Genomic DNA, 21,279 nt, shown 5'->3' with positions numbered 1-21,279 from the left:
CAATGAAATAGTGCTTGGAAATACAGTTCTAACAACAATTGCTTGACTGAATGGTTGCTGGTACACGTCTATAAAACCCTGGTTCTGGTCTCAGTGAAAATAGTTACATATACCCCTATAATTCTAGGAAAGAAGTATGTACAGGAAGGATATGATTTCTACCCAAAGGAAATTGAATCTAGGCCATAGTGATATGCTTTAGAATGTAGAATTTGTTGTCCATCGATACAACTGAACTGGAAGGAAATTAAGAAACTATCATGAGGACTCTAAGGCTTCTAGTTTAAGAGAAAAGGTCAAATCTTCAAAGGAAGCATGTTAGTTCATAAGCCACATAATTCTGTGTGTATCACTCTCGTTCAAAGTATCCAAATATTTCCACAACCATAAATTTATTTGCTGGTGTCCACTTTCTGCATCTGGATATTAAATTTACACGTGGCTTTTACAGCTGGAATCAAATCCAGATTTTTTTTGCGGGGGCGGGGGGTGGTGGTTTAGGCCTGGAGTAAAGCATGTACTTGTTCTTATTGCTAGAGAAATAGTTCATCATGTGTTTTGGATACTTTGGGTATAGTGTTTACTGTGTACATTATATGAAGAACACTTTGTTAGGTACTGTCCTATTTTGTAATTAACAGATCACACGAACCAGTACATGATTATGATACCGATCTATAGATAGAAATAGATGGATGTACACACAGAGGCTTATTTATTCACTGTTCACCAAATAATCTTTTGTGGGCAGGGATCTTTTCTCACCAAATAAATTATAATCTTTTTGTGGGCAGGGATATTTCATAATACCTTGCTGGCACCTGATACAGCCTCAAACATACAGCAGATACTCAACAAGTGCTTGCTTTTCTCTCTCTGGGTTAGAGAGGGACAACAATGGAATAGAGATGCTACATCAATAAGTCCTGTGGGCTGGTCCTCCTAGAGGCTTCTCCAGAGTGGTCTTTTTTTTTGAGATATTCAGTGCAGTACAGGATCTAGAAGCTTTGCTGCACCAGCAACTGGGTTTTGGGAGTTCTTCAAGTTGACGGGTCTCAGGAAGACTGAGGGCTTCCAGACTCACAAGACACTCACATGGACATCAGAATGCTAATTAATGCCAGTTAATTAAGAGAACGGATGACCTCCCTCTTCAGTGCCTGGAGAGCTCTCAAATTCCCACCATTCCCCAAGCCATGATGTCAGGAAGCCTCCCAGTCACCAGAGACTGCTTCATGGGTAACGAAGTCAGAGCAAAGGGAGGTGAAATCGTCATGAGGAGTACTTTACCCAAGCCAAGGGAGGACCTGAGAAACACCTCCCTCAGTGGAGAGAATGCTTCTCATGTCACAAGACTGAATGAACCCTGAGATTCAAAGTCCTCATTTGGATACATAGATGAGTTGGAGTGAATATTCGTGTCCCTGAAAAATTCATTTGTTGAAATCCTAACCCCCAATGTGACGGTGTTAGGAGGTGGGGCTTTGGGGAGGCAATTGAAGGTCATGGAGGTAAAGTCTTCATGAGTGGGATTAGTGCCTTTATAAGAAGAGACACAAGAGAGATTGCTTTTTCTATCTCTCTCTTCAATAAGTGAGGATACAACAAGAAAATGGCCAACTGCAAATTAGGAAGCGGGCCCTCACTAGATACTGGATCTGCCAGCACCTTGGTATTTGGACTTCCCAGCCTCCAGAACTGCAAGAAATGAATGTTTGTTGGTTTAAGCCATCTGGTCTATGGTGTTCTGTTAGAGCAGCCCCGAATGACCAAGACAATAGATTACAGTTGCTACACTTGCTTGCACCTGGGAGACCTAACGTAATTAAACACTTATGCGTGTTGAATTCATTGAATTTATTATAAATGTTCTTTTGTAGAATTTTTAGATGCCTTTATGGTGGCAGCTTGACACAGGAGATTAGAAATAGACTAAGTGCAAGCTTTTCAGCTTTAACATGTTACTTTGCTTTGAAGTTATTGAAAAAATGAAATCAAGCTATCATTAGGATCAAGGCAGGAAAAGCAAATAGAGCTATTTTTTTTTAATTCATTAATTTATAGACTAGAAGCAGGCAAGTGTTTCAGTGAAAACCTTTAATTAAAAAAAATCATATCCATTTTTCTCATTTAAAAGCCAAGATCCATCTGGAAAGCTTTTTAATCTTAAGACCTCATGAAGACAACAAAGAAAATAGATAATACTGTTATAGAAAAAATAGTGAATGTTTTAAATTTGAGATCCAATGATCTGGAATATGCATCCAGCTTTTTAAAAATGTTTCATTTATTTATTTTGAGAGGGAGTGTGTGTACACTCATATTCATGAGTGGAGGAGGGACAGAGAGAGAGGGAGAGAGAGGATCCCAAGCAGGCTCCGTGCTGTCAGTGCAGAGCCTGATGCAGGACTCGATCTCACAAACCTGTGAAATCATGACCTGAGCTGAAATCAAGGGACACTTAACTGACTGAGCCACTCAGGCGCCCCTGCATCCAGCTTTCTAAAACACACTGGAGGGTAGAGTGCTGATGTAATCTGAGATTCTCCGAGGTATTTTAGAATTCAGTGTCTTTTTAGGATAACTTTAAACCAACTTGCCTTCTGACTCTTTCTCAGTGGATGTAAGAATTAGAAATTAAATTAAAAATTAAAAGATACATGGGGTCCGTGGGTGGCTCAGTCGGTTAAGCGTCCGACTTTGGCTCAGGTCATGATCTCATGGTTCATGAGTTGGAGCCCCCTGTCAGGCTCTATGCTGACAGCTCAGAGCCTGGAGCCAGCTTTGGATTCTGTGTCTCCCTCTCTCTCTGCCCCTCCCCAGCTCGCACTCTGTCTCTGTCTCTCTCTCTCAAATATAAATAAACATTAAAAAAATTAAAAGTTACAATTTTGAGGCTATTCTACAGTACTTCCAGTACTTCTGGTATTCCAGTTCATTGATTTTATTAATTACAAATTTTATGTGAATGAATTAACCAAAGGGCCTACTTTTATAATCAAGAAACTTGATGCCTACTGTAGAATGTGTTGTATCATAGTCAATGTTTACTGAATTAATCTGAATCTTAATCTAGAGTTTTTACTAATGGTTATTTATAAGTCCTCCTCCTCCTACTTCTAAAATCATACTTTTTAAGGTGTATGTATTTATAAAAACGTAAAAAAGGCCCCACTTCACTGAAAATAAAACTAACCCCACGTATCTTGGTTAAATGGATTCTAATATATGTCTTCTTCTTTTTTTCTTGGTTCATCACTACCTCCCAATACTAGAAAACAATCCATTATTTAGACTCTAAACTTGAGACTCACCTTGTATGTTAAACACTCTTTATTTCAAAAGGAGTGTTGACAAATGCTAGCCTGAGGTTGGCTCTACCTCTCACCTACTTCTGCCTATCCTCCCGGATTAACTGAAGAAGTTCACTCCTCTGGACAACAGACTTGGTCTTTCATAAGAGAAGTTTTTGATCATATAGTTTGCTCACTGCTGCACTCTTTAGGGTTTGGTATAAACCCGGTAATTTGATAATTACCAGGTCTTACAATGCAAATGTTAGTTGCAAGCATTATTAGGAGTTTGAATATTAAACACTCCAACTAAAGGGACTTGATTCTTAGCATATTGTCATTTGGCTCCATGATACAACTTAAGCATAATGATCAAAATTATAGGAGGTAGAAGTACAAGTATCCTTAATAACTAGAGAAATACATGAGTTTTTTGTTTTCTGGTTTTTTTTTTTTTGTATCTCTAGGGAAAAAGATAGGGAGTCAAAAGTCCAGGGGCTCAGCAAGGTAGTGAGGGAGGCCCAAGGAAGATATGGGTGGTGTCAGTATTTGGAGAACACCATGAAGGTCACTAACATTTCCGCCTCCCTGTAAATATTTTAGCGAAATGAGCAAAATCTACCTTGGTACATACATATGAATTGAAGTAGCTGTTTATTCATTATTCGTTTATTCAACATTGTGTACTGGTCTTTGGGGAAATAAAAGTAGGTAAGGTGTAGTTTTTAATCTAGAGTTGCTCTTAATTTGGTGGGTTAAACAGATACATGAACAAATAAAATAAAATAGTAACATAAAATGGTAATAATTAATACAAATAGTAATATAAAATAGCACACAATATAGTAATAATTAATACAACTAATTAATATGAATAATAATATAATAATTCACATACATTGAAAGAGCCATGGGAAAGTCAAGGTGGGAGGTCACTTTGACAGGGGCCTCTTGGAAGATGTCTTCCAGAGGATGAGAGTTGAGCTGGGCCTTCTAGCTGCGTAAGAGTTCACCAGTTACGAGAGGTTGGGGAGAGGATACTGGTGTGGAAGATGACAGAATCCCGCTGAGTCTGAAGATCTTTTCTGACTTACACGCAAAACCACACAAGTAAGTGACTGACAGCACGGTTTTATTTTGATTGGGATAAAGCCATCATTTTAAATCTTTGGAATTGTCTCCTTAATTCACATACTCAGGGAAAGGAAGATAAAATGGCTTTGCTTTTTTTTTTTTTTTTCTAAACTGCAGTTGAGGCCATAAGCCGTCTCCAAGGGGGAAAGGCTCTAGGGAAAGTGACAGGTAACCTTTTACAGCATTTTCTCTGTGCCTGATTTTTGGAAGCCTAGAACGCCTGAGGGCCTGTCAGATCACGTAAAATAGCTGTGTACGGAGTATGAAAATTCCTTTGGAACCCAGTGTGTGACCAGCATGAAACTTGCAACCCCACATAAAGTAAAACAGAAGTGAATTGACTTAATTAATCATGCAGGCACCTCTACATAATAAACATGTCATGTGAATCACCCTTTCTTTGCACGTGATGATAATATTGCACAAATGGTAATATCTCATTTAATTTTCTCAGCCACCCTGAGGAGTGTTAGTTCTATTTGACAGATGAGGAGGTCCAGATCTGTTCAACTTTTATCCAGTGTGTCCTCTTTTATCCTTGATCTAAAAAGTTATTTTTGTAGTCAGAGGCAGTTATATGGGCTGGGCACAGCAAAATGCAGAAGAAAAACCACCAGAATTGTAATAAATGACATAGTTTCAGATTTGACCTAGCCACGGACTGTGGGCTCCTGGAAATGTTAGCAAGTCTGGGTTCAATGATTTAGATTTTCAAACTCTTTTCAGAGAATGTAGGAGAGAGAGTCTTAATTTCTGGCCATATAACCCAATGGGATACCAGAATATGTCTCTTAGCAGTACTTCTGCACTCAGGCAGAATTCTCATGGAAAACCAGCTCCTTTCTGCAGGGGACACTCCCCCCCCCCCCCCCCCCCCGCCCCGCCACCGCCCCCCGAGCCTTGGTTCAGCTCTATCACAGCTCTGACAAATGCCACAATGAGACAGAACTTATAATCATGTTCCTGTGATGTGATGCACTTAGAGATGAAAGCATTAGGAATTTCCATCCTGCCTCAGTCCCGAGTTTTACAAAATTTCATTTTGTTCAGTTTGTAACCCACGGAACTTCTGTAGCAATGATACTCCCTGGGTAGCCAGGATATACTCTGAGGATGCTGGCTCAGAAAACAGACAGATTTTTGGCTTTCATGGTTGGGTAGGAAGAGTTATAGGCTCTTAAGAGGGGAGTAGCAGGAAGGAAGGGCATCAGATATCAACTCTTGCTATATACCAAGGCTCCTCAACGGTAGTTTCTCATCTTGTTCATCAAGGGAGAAGAAATGGTGGGTGAATATTAGGTCCCTCAAATGGGCCCCACTGAAAAATCAAGATTTACACAACAGTTGATTAGAGAAACAGAAGGACTGTTCAAGGAAGGAGTGGGCAGAGGTCTACATCTACTAGAGTTGCCAACAGTGCCTTGGGGAAGATGCAGTGTAATCGTACCTGCTGAGGCTTCATGTCTTTGAACCAGCACAATAACCCATCATCTCATCCTGCTCGCTCGTCTATTCACTTCCTGCCCATTTATTTTCCCTGCTAGTCTCTTGAGTTCCCCAGAAAGACCTGCCAACAGTGCAAGGTTTTCCGTGGGAATAAAATATGGGTGACTGCTGTTATTCTGAGTAGGTAGAGTCCAGGGACTAGGCAGAAAGAAAGGACCCTTTCATTATCTAGTTGCCGGTGCCGGTGCAGAGAGTTATCAAGCTTACATTTGCAGAGCCCCTCGTTATGCAAAATTCCCACCGGACAATAAGACCCAGGTTAGCCTTAGGCAAATAAAAAGCACATATTGAGTAATCTTCTGGCAACTTATCAGCTGGATTCCTAAATGGTACAGGAAAATGGAAGCTAGTGAAGATGTGATATGGGATAGTCCATGTCACCCACAATGGAAAATATGAACATTGGAAGAATTTCCTATTCTAAACAATGTGCAGTTTAAAATACACTCTCTGGAGACTCTCCTGAATGTACAGGCTTATGGCTGCTATTTATAGTGGTTGATGTGTACTTTACCAAGATTTTTATTCCAGCAAAGGAACTGTATGAGATGTAGGGAGTTATTAAAATGGAAAATAAACTCTCACATTGTAACTTGGTCAATTGGTACTAGTCTCAAATGCAATGTCAGATCTCACCAATCTAGACTAACTGGAAGAGAGGCCAATACAAATTATGGGATATTTTTAAAAAAATTTTTTTTTAACGTTTATTTATTTTTGAGACAGAGAGAGAGACAGAGCATGAATGGGGGAGGGTCAGAGAGAGGGAGACACAGAATCCGAAACAGGCTCCAGGCTCCGAGCTGTCAGCACAGAGCCCGACGCGGGGCTCGAACCCACGGACCATGAGATCATGACCCAAGCCGAAGTCGGAAGCCCAACCGACTGAGCCACCCAGGGGCCCCAAATTATGGGATATTTTAAAAGAAATTTAGTTTTGAAAGTATGTTCAAAACTGGCCACTTCTGCCAGGCTAAGAAAACATCAGAAACTTGTTTAACAATTGTATACATAAAGATGATTTATAATTAGCAAATTAAGCTTTTAAAAGTAAGTGAATGTTTCCAAAGTTCTTAAAAAATTACATTCTTACAAAACTGCTGATGAACACTGCTTACTAGGTAGCACACTAGTGAAAAGAACTGATTCTATTTACAAAACATGCTCATTATTCCTCTTTAACGTCATTCATGATGAATGAGAATCCACTTAACAGCCACTACGACATCATTCCAACATGCTCATGTTTCCATTGCACTGGTACTTTCTTATAATACTGCTAAGGACTTTGGGGATAATAAAGGTCAAGAACTTCCCTTGCAGACTTCAAAGCAATAGATTTCCCTTGACTAAGAATTAGGAATAGTCTGTAAGGATTCCTGTCTATCACTCCACCTGGCCAAATGAAGGCTACAAATGCAGATCTCTTACATCTGGCTGGTCAGTGAGAAAAACCAATGGGCAGAATCTATAGATTCAACATACATATTTGATGGCCTTTGTTACATTTTTATTTGATTTTGATGAAAATTCTTTGTTTGTAGAGAATTATTGGTTTGTAATTCCCCTCCAAGGTTCCCAGCCTTAGACAGCAGAAGGACTCCTTCGGACCTGTGTGTTTAGAAAGGCCCTCTCAGGCAATAATGGCCTCTCATTAACATTTTCAACAGAGTTTGGAGAGAATCTTTAGAATTCCCTGGATCACAGGTCTGGAAAAACTATCACCTAATTCATGTTATCTTATTTAGAATTTTATTTAAAAATAAATGAATTACTCAGGATACTAGTTACTTCTGTTGGAGAGGCAAGGGGGTGGGATTGGAGAGGTCAGTTTAAAGTTTCAATGGTATTGGAAATTTTCTAGATCTTAAAGCTCAATGATAACTTTATGATATATGCATTACGATGATTTACAACTTCTGTATGCCTTAATAGTATCATTTTGCATGTATCAGCTATTTCATAATAAAAATCATGAATTTAGAATAAAATGATTAAAAATTATTTTGTGAAAAATGAGTACCCAATTTCTTTATATTATTGGTACAGTATATATACGGTTGAGAGGCTTTTGATTACTGCGTTAGTGGTACAGAAACCATAATTATGTAATACGAAAAAAAGAAATGATAATTCCCCAAGGCAAAATAAAACTATGTAAAATATATGATTAATTGAATATTAGATATATAACTTATTGAGATAAAGACCAGTAGGGAAAATGACTCTTAGAAATAAGAAGGCAGATTTCCTTTTCAGCATGGAGACATCATAGCCATACTTCTCCTATCACTGTCAAGGCAGGCTGCTAAAACAGATTTGAAATAGTCGAGATTAGACCAAACTGTCTGAAGACATGGGGGCTGTGCATATATTCAGTGATTCTTGGGGACCTGATCCGGAAAGGGCTTTCCTGATAGCTTCTTCCTTACCATGTCTTTTAGCCAGCCAAAAATACAGTAACAACAAGTATTATTTACTGAGCACTAGTCAAATATTCATTTCATTTCTTTCTTCCATTCCCCCTTCCCCCTTCCTTCCTTCCTTCCTTCCTTCCTTCCTTCCTTCCTTCCTTCTTCCTTTCCTTTCCTTCCTTCTTTCCTTTCTACCTACCTACCTACCTACCTACCTACATATCATCTATCTATCTGTCATCTATCCATCTAGTGCTTTCTAATCTACATGAAACCTTGTGAGCTTTTATGATGGCCATTTTCCTGATGAGAAAATGGGCTTAGAGAGGCTAAGGGTTATCCTTGGTAACCCTGCTGGGATTCAAACCCAAGTCTGAAGGATCCTGCACTCTGAAAGGCATTATATCTGTGTCCCCCTCCAGTGTGTCCTATCCTCTCAACAAATAGTAGTGATAAAGATGAAACACAAAATCTTTAAGGAATCAAATCAGTTCTTCACATACTTAGTGAGAAAAATCCTTTGATGAGTTTGCACTGCTAAATGAAACCAGTAAGGATAAAGAAGTCCTACATAATAACTTAGTATCATAATTAAGCTTTGTTTAAAGAAATGCTCCCAAGATAACATATGCCAAATAAAAGACTTTGAAAATTGATGGCAGATAGGGCTCTATTTGCAAAATCACCAGTTTTTTTTTTTCCTTCTTGACTTGGCAAAATTGGATTCCCAGTTCCTAACAATTAATCATTTTCATTCTGCCTATCCACTTATCTTTCTTTGCTTTTCCTTTTACTTCCCATGAAGTAATCTGAAATAATCTCCTTTAGAAATATTACCAATAAATTGTTTTCAAATAAAAAAAAAACCACACTCTACGTGCAATACATTCTAGTATATATATTTCCCCAGAAGTAATCTCAATTGTCCTAATCAATAGCTGGGACATTTGTTACTGACAGCTCCATTTATTCAGGGAGATGAATAAATACACAGTGCAAGAAGGCTCTACCTCAGCTTAGCTGGGTGATCTTGAGGAGGTCAGCATCCCAAGACTTAAGTTTCTTCATATGTAAAATGAAGCTTTTAAAATTCATTAGATGAGGGATTCTTGGCCCAAGTTTCATGGGCCCCCCCAGAGGTCTGTGGATGGAGGTTCATGACGCCACTGAAAATAGCGCCAAGTTTTGAGGGTGCATATGTGCATTTTTCTTGGAGGAGGGTCTATAGCTTTCATCAGAGACTCAAAGTAGTGTGTGGTCCAAAAGTGAAAAAATAACATTCCACTGAAGAAGATTATCTATAAGGTCAGTGACAGCCGTAAGCTTTTATGAGTGATGATGTGACTAAGTCCCTGTCCTAATGGTGAATATAGTCTTATTGAGAAAAATCCAAAGAAAAGTCAAGAGCAGTTATGCCAACATCCTTTTTTGGCTTGCGGGGGAAAACTTGATCTTCTCTGTTTCTACTTTTCTGTGAAATGGGAATAACACAGGAGAGTTTTAGAAGGCAAACAAAACAAGGACTCTGTCTACACATGTAAGCAATTTACCTGAATAAGCATAAAGAACAGTCCAATTAGGCCCAATAGCCTTATTCAGTCTGTTTCTTTGAATGATTTTTCCCCATCTTAGGGAGTTATTTTGGCATTGTGGAGATGATGGAATTTTAGCCAAGACAACCAGTTGAAACATGAAAAATTCCATTGATCAATCTGTTGCAATAGAAAGGTTTTGAGATTTGGGGCAGGCAGAACTGGACTGCACTCCCTAGCTATGTGAAGTTGGATATGTTACTTAACCTTTCAGTCCTATAGATTCCTCAGCTATAAAACAGGGGTAACAATATCCAGGTCTGCTATAGACTGAATGTTTGCTGCCCTCCTCTGCACTCAGATGTTGCAACCTAACACCCATTGTGATGGTATTTGGAGTTGGGGATTTGCAGAGGTGATTAGGTCATGAGGATGGCACCCTGATGAACGGGATAAGTGCCCTTTATAAAAGAGACTCCAGAGAACACAGCTGCCCCTCCCACCATGTTAGGACACAGCAAGAAGGCAGTTGTCAATGAACCAGGAAGCAGAACCTCACAGGTATGGATTCTGATGGCACCTTGATCTTGGACTTCCCAGCCTCTAGAAATGCTCCTGTTGTTTAAAAGCCACCCAATCTATGGTATTCTGGTATAGCAGCCTGAACAGACTAAATAAGGACACAGCGTTGTTTTGATAATTAAATTACATAAGGTCTATGAAGTATACCACCTAATCTGGCCCTTGGTTGATGCTAAACAAATGATGGTTCCTTCTTTCTAACACTAGATGAGAAATTTGGCTGGTATGCTTTCCCACTTGAGAACTATTTTTGCTGAACTGAACCCTTCAGGTAAAATTCTGAGTTATGTTTTACATATGTAATGTCTTAAATAAAAGACATAATTGATGATTTGGAAAATTAACCACGTGGCTACAGTAGGTGATTTTTAAAGTTTTTATTTTATTTATTTATTTTTGAGAGAGGGAGAGAACATGTGAGCAAGGGAGGGGCAGAGAGAGAGAGAGAGAGAAGGAGAGAGAGAGAGAGAGAGAGAGAGAGAGAGAGAGAGAATCCCAAGCAGACTTTGCACTGTCAGTGAAGAGCCTGACACGGGGCTTGAACTCATGAACCAAAATCAAGAGTTGGACACTTAACCAACTAAGCCACCCAGGTGCTCCTAGATTTTCAATTTCTATTGAATGACTGTCATGTTGGGTAGATCCTAGACTCTTGATGCTCCACGGGCCACCTTAAAGTGGGATACTTAGCAGCAGAAGAACTGTTTGGTTAGTGGAAACTGGTCCCAGGATGCCTTTTATAATTTAATCACTTACAACTTAATAGAGGAATAAATCATGTCTATTTAGAATGAGAGAATAAGAGAGGGATGATATGAATATGCATATATATTTTGATTCTTCATGTTGCTGGACACAAATAAGTAAGGAAAGATCTCTTAGGTGAAAAATATCTATCTTATTTTGTCCAGGTTCTACATTCCAGATGGGCTGATCTCAAACCATATCAAGTTAAATACAAAAACCTTACAGAAGTAGTTTAAAATCTCTTCCAAACAAATTACTTGAAAAAAGCCTTTTAACTTAAAGGAGAAATGTAGATACAGGTCCTAACACTTGTTTTGCTCCTTGGAGTGATAGATTTTCTGAGAGAACTGAGATTTTCTGAGTGACAGTTTTGAGCAAATTTAGCTACTCTAATAATTTAGACATTTTGAAAGGAATATTTTACTTAACTTCCTAATGAGGAAAAATTTTCCGATTACAGAATAACAAAAAATTACATTTGAAAGATTTGATTTAAAATTTCAAGGCCACAATGCCACGCGTTGTAAATAAAAGTGTCTTTGTGTATGTATGTTGTACAACCATTGATTGGCCACACTGTTAACTCCCATAGAAATGTTTTAGTGACAGAGTTCTGGGAGGGAGCTACTTAGACTCGGTGGATTTCTAAAAATTGTTTGTTTTTCTACTGTAGTGAAAATATTTACTTTCAAATGTCTAATCATCAGTATATTTCAGAGGCTCATAAAAATGTATGAACGATGACAACAGCAGGAGTGTTTTCATTCCTTTTATTTATGTCTATGAGCCTCTGAATCTGATAACGCCACTCCACAATAAGGGCTTTTCTTCTGATCTGAAAGAGAAGCTCACGTCGGATGTGGAAAGCATGAGCCAGGAATGTAATGAGTTCATGTCTTGAAAAGTGGGGGAGCAGCTTGTTGTGAGAACGAGCCCAGCACTGGGAAGCGTGTCTGACTGGAGATCTCATGGAGAGAACATCACCGCAGGTTTCTTAGCAGATACACCCAAGCTCAAAATCCTTTTGGCCACATGTAAAAGAAGAGCTCAACCTGAATCAGTGTTGATTCTTCTGGCTGAGACAGCACAGTCTTTCCTCAGACTTTGTTACCAATCACATTCACTCAAAACTCTTCACTAAGTAACATTCCTGCCCTTTATCTTGCCTAAGGTTCTTGTAGCCTCAGAAGTATGGAAAGAAAATCTTCATATTTTTTATTTTGCTTTATGGTAAGTGTAAAGTATGTCTTCATTTCTTTGTGTGTTATAAAGAATCGAATTAGAAAACTATATAGTGATGTTTATTAAAATTAAATAATAAAATTATTATTTTCATCTATTGAGTGTTATTCAATAAATGAAATAATTCAATAAATGATTATATAATAAACCCAGATGATTAGTACTATGTTAATGTTTTCATGTATTATCCCTTTGTTTCCCCATAAAAACCCTGTGAGGTGAATATTACTATTTCCCGCATTTAATAGAGGAGAAAACAAGGTTAGAAATATCGAATAATCTGTAAGGTCATGTAGCTAATAAGTGGCAGACCTGGGATCTGACAGCACAGCCCACACCCTTGACTGCTTAGCTCTACTGTCTCTCACTGCTGACACATGCTTCTTCATGCATGTACAATACACATGTTCTATTCAGACAGACACCCCTACTGCTGGTGCTGTGATCAGTCCATCTTTGCCAGATACATACAAAAGACTTAGCATTCTTTTCCACTTCTACTTTCTACTTGAATAGGAAGAGAGCTGGATTTGACCCCTTTGAAAATATTTCCTCTTCCCCTACATTTTCTCCCTTGAAATGTATGTATTCCCTGATGATACAAAAGCACCTGCATAAATAATCCAGTGTGAGATGGATTAGTACACAGATGGGAGGAGAAATGGAGGCAAAGGAATCAAGTGTTAATAAAGATACATATAGACCAGGGGAAAATGCATTACAAAGCACTGAGAAATAGATAAAGGCAGAGAGGTAGTGAAATAAAAGACAGATAAAGAAAGGGAACAGAATATACCCATTAATATTTTATTCTCATAATACAGGTGAAGAATAATAAAGAGCAAAACTAATTATTTGTTCAAATATGTAATTGATTTAAAAATACAGTTTAATTTGAGATGTGTACAAATAGTATCTTACACTTAGAAACAATGCATTTAGAGTTTTCAATGGTTACTTGCTTAATTTATTCTATTGAAATTATTTCCTCTCCTTTTTGGTCAAGATTGCTCTAAAGTTACTAATCCACCTAGGATGTGAGCTTTGTGACTGTTGGGGCACTGCCTAGACTGGTGACCACTCATCCCTATGATTCAGTATAGTATCTTGCACTTTATCGATAGTCAATACATTTTTTTTGATGACCAAATGAAGTGCCTCCTTTTACCAAATCTAAAGACCTCATCTTAAGGAGTCTAGAGTGGCAGCCAAATGGAGGACATGGGCAAGGTGAATAACAAAAAAAATGCACAGGTTAAGGGCAGGAGAAGAAGGGAAGGAGGTTTTTGATTAACTAGGTTCACAGTCTAGGTTATGGGAAGCCAGATGACTTGAAATGGATGAGATTAGAACCCGCAGAATGAGGGAGGTGTATGATGTTCTCAGGGCAGCTGTGATACAATGAGTATACGCCAGCCCAAACCCTTGAAAGCCAGCATGGCACAAGGGTTAGCTTTTTAAATAATCTTTTAAATGTATTCTGACGAATGAAATGTAGAAGAATCTGGCTTGTTTTAATTTGTGGTTGTAACATCTGGTGAGAATGCGAGTTTTAAATTATTTGTCATTGCAAAGTAGAACTGCACCTGCTAGTCAAGCTCAATAACAACTAACTGAAATAACAGGGTATTTTATTTGGAAAGCCTCTGTGTGTAAGAAGTGGAAATCAACAAAACTTTCTCTTGTCTCTGTTGTCCCTTCTCCCACATGGGCTGCAGGGGTATAGCATACAAAGCGCATAAGCCATCTTTAGTAAGTATCAATGAATATCAGGGTACAAATTATATTTGAGGATATAAATACGTAGTTTCTTGATCATCACTTGGTTTTGTACAGGTTGAAAAGCAGTAGACATACTCTTCCCAATTCTGTCATTCTGTTGGTCTATCCTCAGGGCCCAAAATAGGGCTTGGAACAGAGTAGATGCCCAATTAAAATTTGTTGAAGGTGTGAATGAATGAATCTGCAGCTCTGAGCCTTGGGGCCACTCAATTCTTGCTAACTGACTTCACTGGCACTCCTGATTTGGGTTGAGTTCTTTCTTTTAGTTCCCTGAATCCAAAGGAAAGTTAGGTCTTCTCCAGTCTGGCCCCGGGTATTATGGCCAGGGCCATAGAGTCACATTTTCCAAAATGGAAAGTGCCTTATTGTTTTATGTAAATATATGATTATTATTAAAAAGTTAGACAAACCAAAGGCAAAGGAAAGTAAAAATGACCACCAAGTCCCCAGAGAAAACACTGACTCCAGCTGCAGATGAGGAAGCCAAGGTCTAAAGATAAAGGAAGAGGGATTTGCTCAGGCTCTTCTACATCCTTTATCTTCAGATCAAACCATGATTTTAGATGGCCCTTGATTTCTGGTTCTGGCCATCTGTTTCCTGTACACACCCTGAACTTTACCATCAAAGTTGGCTGGACCATAAAACCTGACCTTCCCTTTCCCATAAATGATCAGATTTTACAAACTCCGAAAGAGTGAACACGGACTTACTTAACATGCCCCAGAATAACAGAACTAGAAGGTTCATCTTGAAACGTGAAAAGGTAACAGTCCGAATGTAAGGAGGTCCTTAAATACTCCTTTCAAAAAAAAAAATTGAAAGGAAGAAAGAAAGGGAATTAGATGAAACATAGTATTCTAAAAGAATTAACAGAGAGAAATGTAAATTTAAAAGGTAGGATAAATTTGTGTAAATTTATTGTAGAGTATTAAGGGTACCTAACTAAGCTTCACTGAGTACATTCCTTTTGTGATTGACTTTAAAGGAAGACATGTTCTTCCACACAAAACAGAAAAGTGGAAGGAATAAACCATGGAGGTGTGTGGAAAGTTCTTAAGCAAAATTCTGGTTCTAAAGAAAGAGTTTATTCACTGTAATTACAGTATGGCTCTAGCCACAGCAATACAGTACTACTGCTCCCTTCACATTGATTCCCCATCTTCCTGTTCACCTGGAAAGCAAAGACACTGAAGGTACTGATTTAGCCTGATGCTCAATTTCCTGTTCTCTTTCCTGAGTCCTTCTAGCCCCATACTCTGAGCCTGGTCTGTGTTTTGACCTTGCTATACTTTGGTTTCCTAGCATGACGTGAGGGACATAAAGGCAGAAGCCATGGCTATTTGTATCTCACCATTGCTTGTCCTGTCCCTAGCACAGACACTGAAATTTGGTTGGTGCTTAATAAATATTTGTCATGTAAAGATATCTCATCAACTTGCAGTTGAATCTGAGGCCATATAACACATCACTAGAAAGAGTAAGAGGTACGTCCTACTGGGCCTGGACACTGCCTAGAAGGTTGTGATGTCCACTCCACACGGATACTCTCCCTGGTTCTCCCCATTTCCTTGACATTTTTGTCTCCTCTGATGGTTTCTATTACATTTTTATGATCTTACACTTACTTGCTTTCTTGACACTATCACAACCATCCACCTTCAGCTTTGGTACTACCATACTGGGTGAGCCCAAACTTAGTCTCTAATAATAATTTCTTTCCCTTTCTGAAAAAAGATAGACCATTTCTACCTCCAAATGCCTAGAGAGAATCTCCATTTGGATGTGGTTTCTACCTGAAATTAAACAGCCCCCCCCCCACCATGTACACCCAAGAATGGAACAAGTTTCTCCATCTAGAACACTGTGGGAGATTCCCAGCTCCACAGACTTAATTAAATTCTCTGGAATTGCCTTTGAGTTTCTCCCTCTCCTGAAAGGTCTGCTAATTTTCCCTCCATAAAGACTCCCATATTTGGCCCTCATTTCCATATTTGCTGCCCCAATTCAGGGCCTCGTTACTATATGTTCAATACTAACTCTTCCCACACTCTAGTGCACTGTAGATCACTCTCCAACGTATCTCATCACACACAGCATCCCCTGTTAAGTCTCTATTGCCCTGCATGGGAAATAGAAACACCCAAGATGTGTGAGTCCAGCTCATTCCTCGTGAAGCAATCAATAGGTCTCTTATACCAGGATTCTTATTTCCACCTCTCTGCTTTTCCTGGTGTCATTTTCTCGCCAAGATGGCTCTCCTTTTACTCTTCATCACTATTACGGCATCCTCCACGGACTACCACTTCCAAGGAGCTTTTTCGGACTAGTTTCACCACAGGATGATGACTGCCCTTCCTTGGCACTGATGTTTAGTTCTGGCTATCTATATGGCTACATTGCTGTTCCTTACTTGCTTAGACAATGATAATGGTTAAAAAATAAAAACAACAACGACTACTACCATTTATGGAAGTCTGCTATGTGTCAGGTACCAACTAGGCCATTTATGAAGTTCAATAATCTCCACAACAACCACACAAGTTCTGCAGACATTATGCCTACTTTACAAATATGGCAACTGTAGCTTAGAGAGAAGTCACTTACTCATGGCCACACAGCTCATTAGTGGCTAAGAGCAGGGACTTGAACCCACACAGCCCAGGTACCATTCATGGTGTCATATTTATGGACATAGACATTCCATGAATGGCAGCCTTCTCTGACCAAACTGATCCAAAGCAGTAATTTTACCTTCTTCTTTGGGGTTCTCCATACACATACACAGAGCCTACAGCACCAAATACTTTTGTTATAGGTGTTAAGTTTCCCATTTTCTACTGCAGGATCACTAAGGGATCACCTTACTACCATCTTTTCACCTGTGCATTGGAATTTGTGTGAGGCAACGTCGATTTAATTATAAGAACATTATTTAACACTTTTCTTCCTGTGAATGCCTACTCTGTCTGATGTAAGCCACATTAAACGCCACTGTCCTTCCCTCTAAGGCCTAAAATTTTACGATATGCATTTATGCCCCATGCTTCCTATGTCATTGCTTTATTTCCCCAACCTGCCCTTGAAGTCACCACGACATACAACATGACAGCTTCCAACTAGACTCAGAATATCCACAGTAACAAACTCCATTAACTATTAACCTCTAATACATGGATTACTGGACTTGGCTACTTTTCTAATCAGAATAAAAATTGGTCACAAGATCCATCTAGGACTTATTGCCTTTGTATTTTTTAAAATTTTTAAAAGTTTATTTATTTTTGAGACACAGAGAGACAGAGCATGAATGGGGGGAGGGTCAGAGAGAGGGAGACACAGAATCTGAAGCAGGCTCCAGGCTCCGAGCTGTCAGCACAGAGCCTGACGCGGGGCTCAAACTCACGAACCGTGAAATCATGACCTGGGCCGAAGTCAGATGCTTAACCGACTGAGCCACCCAGGCGCCCCTGCCTTTGTATTTTTAGACCTAAGGCTCCCATTTCCTTGTTGGTTTCAACTGTCAGCATTTGTCATTTTTCCTGTCCTTTCAACATTATACTGCTTTTTAAACTTTTATCCACACATTGCTTTTGTCACTTAAAAATTCCACTATGAAAGGCTCTGATTTAATGCGACTGTTTGATTTCTCTAGAATCTTTTTTCCTTGATGTTGGTGTTCTTTTTTTATGCATAATTTAGAGTCATAATGGGAAAATTTTCCATCACAACTTTTGCAAAAGGTTTAGTGTACAATATATTTGGCCCTTCAGGGGGATGATCTTTGAAGCCTGAAACCAGCACTGTTAATAACAGAATACAAATAGTGTTCAACCTAGGACCTTACCTTTCTGCTTCAAGCCGCATCTCTTCCCGCTTTTGCCTCCTGAGTTCTCTGCGACGTTCAAAATCATCCATGGTGTGGCTTCAGGTCTAGGGAGACCGGAGAATCTGGACCTAACAGAGAGGAGGTAGATCGAGATCATAGATGAATCAAAGTATCATTTCCCATGAAGCACTTTAGCCTTTGGTCCCCCACCATTTTTTCATACTCTCCTTTCTTCTTTACTCTTAAGAAAAACACCTTAAGGCTGGCAAGGTAGCCAGTGACCAATTTCTGACTCCCAAGCTGAGCCTTTCATGCACTAAACAAATTCAGTCTCATTCATGAAACCATTAGAGACAAATAAATAAGATCCCAGGATTACAGTTAAAAAATGAAAATAAAAACCTCAGGAGACAGAGGGATTTTGAAGATTTGAAATATTGGTGGGATCACTTCACAGCTACCAAGTGATTTTGTTCTTTGTAACTTGCTGAGCCACAGATGAAAGTTACGAAAAAGTGAACAAAGAGAGAGGAAAAGAGAAAAAGAGTGAAAAAAAAAGAAAAGTGGCTCAAAAAGGAATATGCAGGAATGAGAGAAAAGAGAGATAAAAGAAATAAAATAATATAAGCATCAAGGCATAATCTGCATAATCTGAAAGAATATTAATATCAGAATGATAAAAAAAACACAGCAATAATACCATGAATAAGCAGAGGTCGGCAGCATTTTTAAAAGCGGTTACATATGATCAAGCCGTTTTCAGAGCTCCAAAGTCCCGGCTCTTTGTAACCCAACCATTTTATCCTTTCCTACCTCCTCCGTGATGCTTTTGATCCCAGAAAGATCTTCCCTTTCCAGCTCTTCAACTGCGAAGCCTACTTCCCTTGCACTTCTGTGCCATGAAGCCAAGTATTCCAGAATTCCCCTGCAGCCCCCAAACCCAAAATGACTACCAGAAAAGGGGAAGCGGGCTCTTTTTGTCCTTGCTTTGTTTACAGAGCTGTCAGTGGTTAGTTAAACTCGGCCTGGAATCTGGCATTTAAGGCCTGCTTGAAGATTGTTTCCTGTGTGGAGCGGGAGGCCTCCACTTCCTCTGCAATCCTAGACTCTCCGCTGCACTCAGATCACAAAAAATATTTTCCAGCCCTTTCTGTGCTTATGAGACAAGAAGTTTGCCCTGTGCAGGAAAATCAGGAGCTGTGCAAAGCCTAAAGCCATCACCGAATGGCATCTCTGTTTGTGGGGGCAAAAAGCAAAACTTAGATTTTGAAGCCAAGTTCAGAAACCTTCTCAAATAAATTGTCAGATTCTTTTATTTTCAAGCATTTTCCCCTTAAAAAAACACACAAAAACAAAAATAAAGTCTCTGCCAACAAAAATAAAACTATACAATGTTTGCATTTTCCCCCTTTCTTATCCCTTAGGGTATTACTTATACTGCATATAAATCTTGTAGAAACTCTAATTTTGGTATTTATTGGGAGTTTTAAAATTTTAAGGTGTTTTTCTATCTTACTCTTACCAAAAGTACTTTCTAAGTACTTTGCTAGTTATGAAGAAAAGAATCAGTTTTCCTTTACTATTTCATCAACCACAAGTTTCTCTACATTTTCTGGCTTGATCTCTCCATAGTTATCAGAATGAAAAAAAAAAGTGATCTGAACACCCCCTGAGAGGTCATCTGGGGGTCTTTCACCTGGGGGTGGGCTCCCATTCTGAGGACAGTGCAGGGTGAGAACGGCCCCGTGGCCAGTGGGACCAAACTTTGGTTACCCGGATGCTAGGTGCAGTGAGAGAGTAAACTCTTCTCGTCCCTTTCTTCAATACAGGCTTTTGTTGTGTATGAACCACTTTGCAAATAACTACAGCAACAGCAAACAGAAATGGGAGAGGGGGGTCTGTCTCTAAGTAAACAATTTCACTTTCCTTAATTTATCCAAGTAGCTTGAAAGGCATCCTCTAAAGCCTGAGCTCCTCCCTCATCCAAGCTAAGTTGTAATGCTGGCTGCTTTTCAGTAACAACGGGCTGAGTTTCTTAGCCTATACCTCTGGTGGAGGTGCTAATAAGCAGTGGTGTAAATATCCCCAAGCAGGCTGGAGAGGCACATGGTGGGCAGAGCCTGAAAGGTCTTGGAACAAACACTCACAGGCAAGTGGAACGGACTGAGAGCATGCGGTCGCTTTGGCTGACCATCCTCACTGGCTCTCTCCCCACGTAAATTCTTTTTCTGCTACCCATTCTCTCCACCTACTCCTCACCTTTTATTACTTACTTGGGCCCTTTTTTTCTTTCCCAACCACAGAAAAAGTCCATCTATCCCCTTATTTACTCATCTGGATCCTGGGGAGTATGCAGCTGGGGCACTAGACGTGGGGGAGGGGGTCGCTCTATGATGCATCTACACAGACAAGTGCCTTTCCGGGTTGTGTTTTGTGGACATGTGGAGAGTGTATCTGAGGGAGAGGAGAACGCACATCTGCGTATGGTGTGGTATGACTCTCTCTTGGGGGTGTATGAGGCTGTGCGGGGGAAGGAAGGTGTGTATGTTTCTGGAAATGGTCCGCAGGTGGTCTCCCACCAGGATGGGGCTGGAGGTCCTCCTCAGTCGTCACACTCTTGTACCACAGTGCTCCTCTGAACTTCTCTGCCCCTGTCCTATTAAGGGGAGCCATGTCTGGGTGGAACTGTAAGGGGTGTTTCCCCGTTTTTGGGAGCAGCAGCTTCCATCTTCCCAGCTCCTAATCTCTCATTTCCTCCCCTTCCCCCAGTCCATGCTGAATCCCTTCCAGCAACATCAGTTAGGAAACAAACTCTCAACCAATGTAGTGACGAAACGTCAAGGCAAAGAGATTCTAGAAACCACGGAGCTCTAGAGGGTCCCAAATGGAGGTTAGCCTGAAAAAGAAATGTAGGCTAAGGGAGGTATGTACCTGTGAATGTGACAGATGGATTCTTGAAAGCTTTATGAAAAATCTAAACTTTGGAACTGTGCAGGGGTGGGGGGAGGAGGTCATGGTCATGCTATTGAAAGAACTTTGACATGACTTCTGCATAAAGGGGGAAAGCACTTTACAAAGGCAGATGAATCATTACTGACTGACACATCTGTCTTTTCAATATGGACTCCCCAATACAAGATTTTCTTAAAACAGGGCGCATCTATGCTGGTGTAATTAAGTAGTAAGTGGGCGTTACAGATTCCTAATCGGTTAGCATGTA

At 39.7% G+C, this 21,279-nt stretch overlaps 1 protein-coding gene across 9 annotated transcripts in view; it reads right to left on the bottom strand.

Moving 5' to 3' along the window:
- Positions 1-21,279, bottom strand: part of CALD1 (caldesmon 1) — a 211,158-nt gene that overhangs the window by 83,365 nt on the left and 106,514 nt on the right. For all 9 annotated transcript variants that reach the window (XM_047831711.1, XM_047831727.1, XM_047831703.1 and 6 more), the window contains one exon: positions 18,078-18,187. In XM_047831711.1, coding sequence (XP_047687667.1) covers positions 18,078-18,148 — 71 coding nt within the window. In that variant the 5' untranslated portion in view covers positions 18,149-18,187. The remainder of the gene's footprint in view (positions 1-18,077; positions 18,188-21,279) is intronic.

The sequence above is a fragment of the Prionailurus viverrinus genome, chromosome A2 (genome assembly GCF_022837055.1).
Source record: "Prionailurus viverrinus isolate Anna chromosome A2, UM_Priviv_1.0, whole genome shotgun sequence".
In the NCBI taxonomy this organism is placed as follows: domain Eukaryota; kingdom Metazoa; phylum Chordata; class Mammalia; order Carnivora; family Felidae; genus Prionailurus; species Prionailurus viverrinus.
This window is presented reverse-complemented; position numbering and strand designations above follow the sequence as displayed.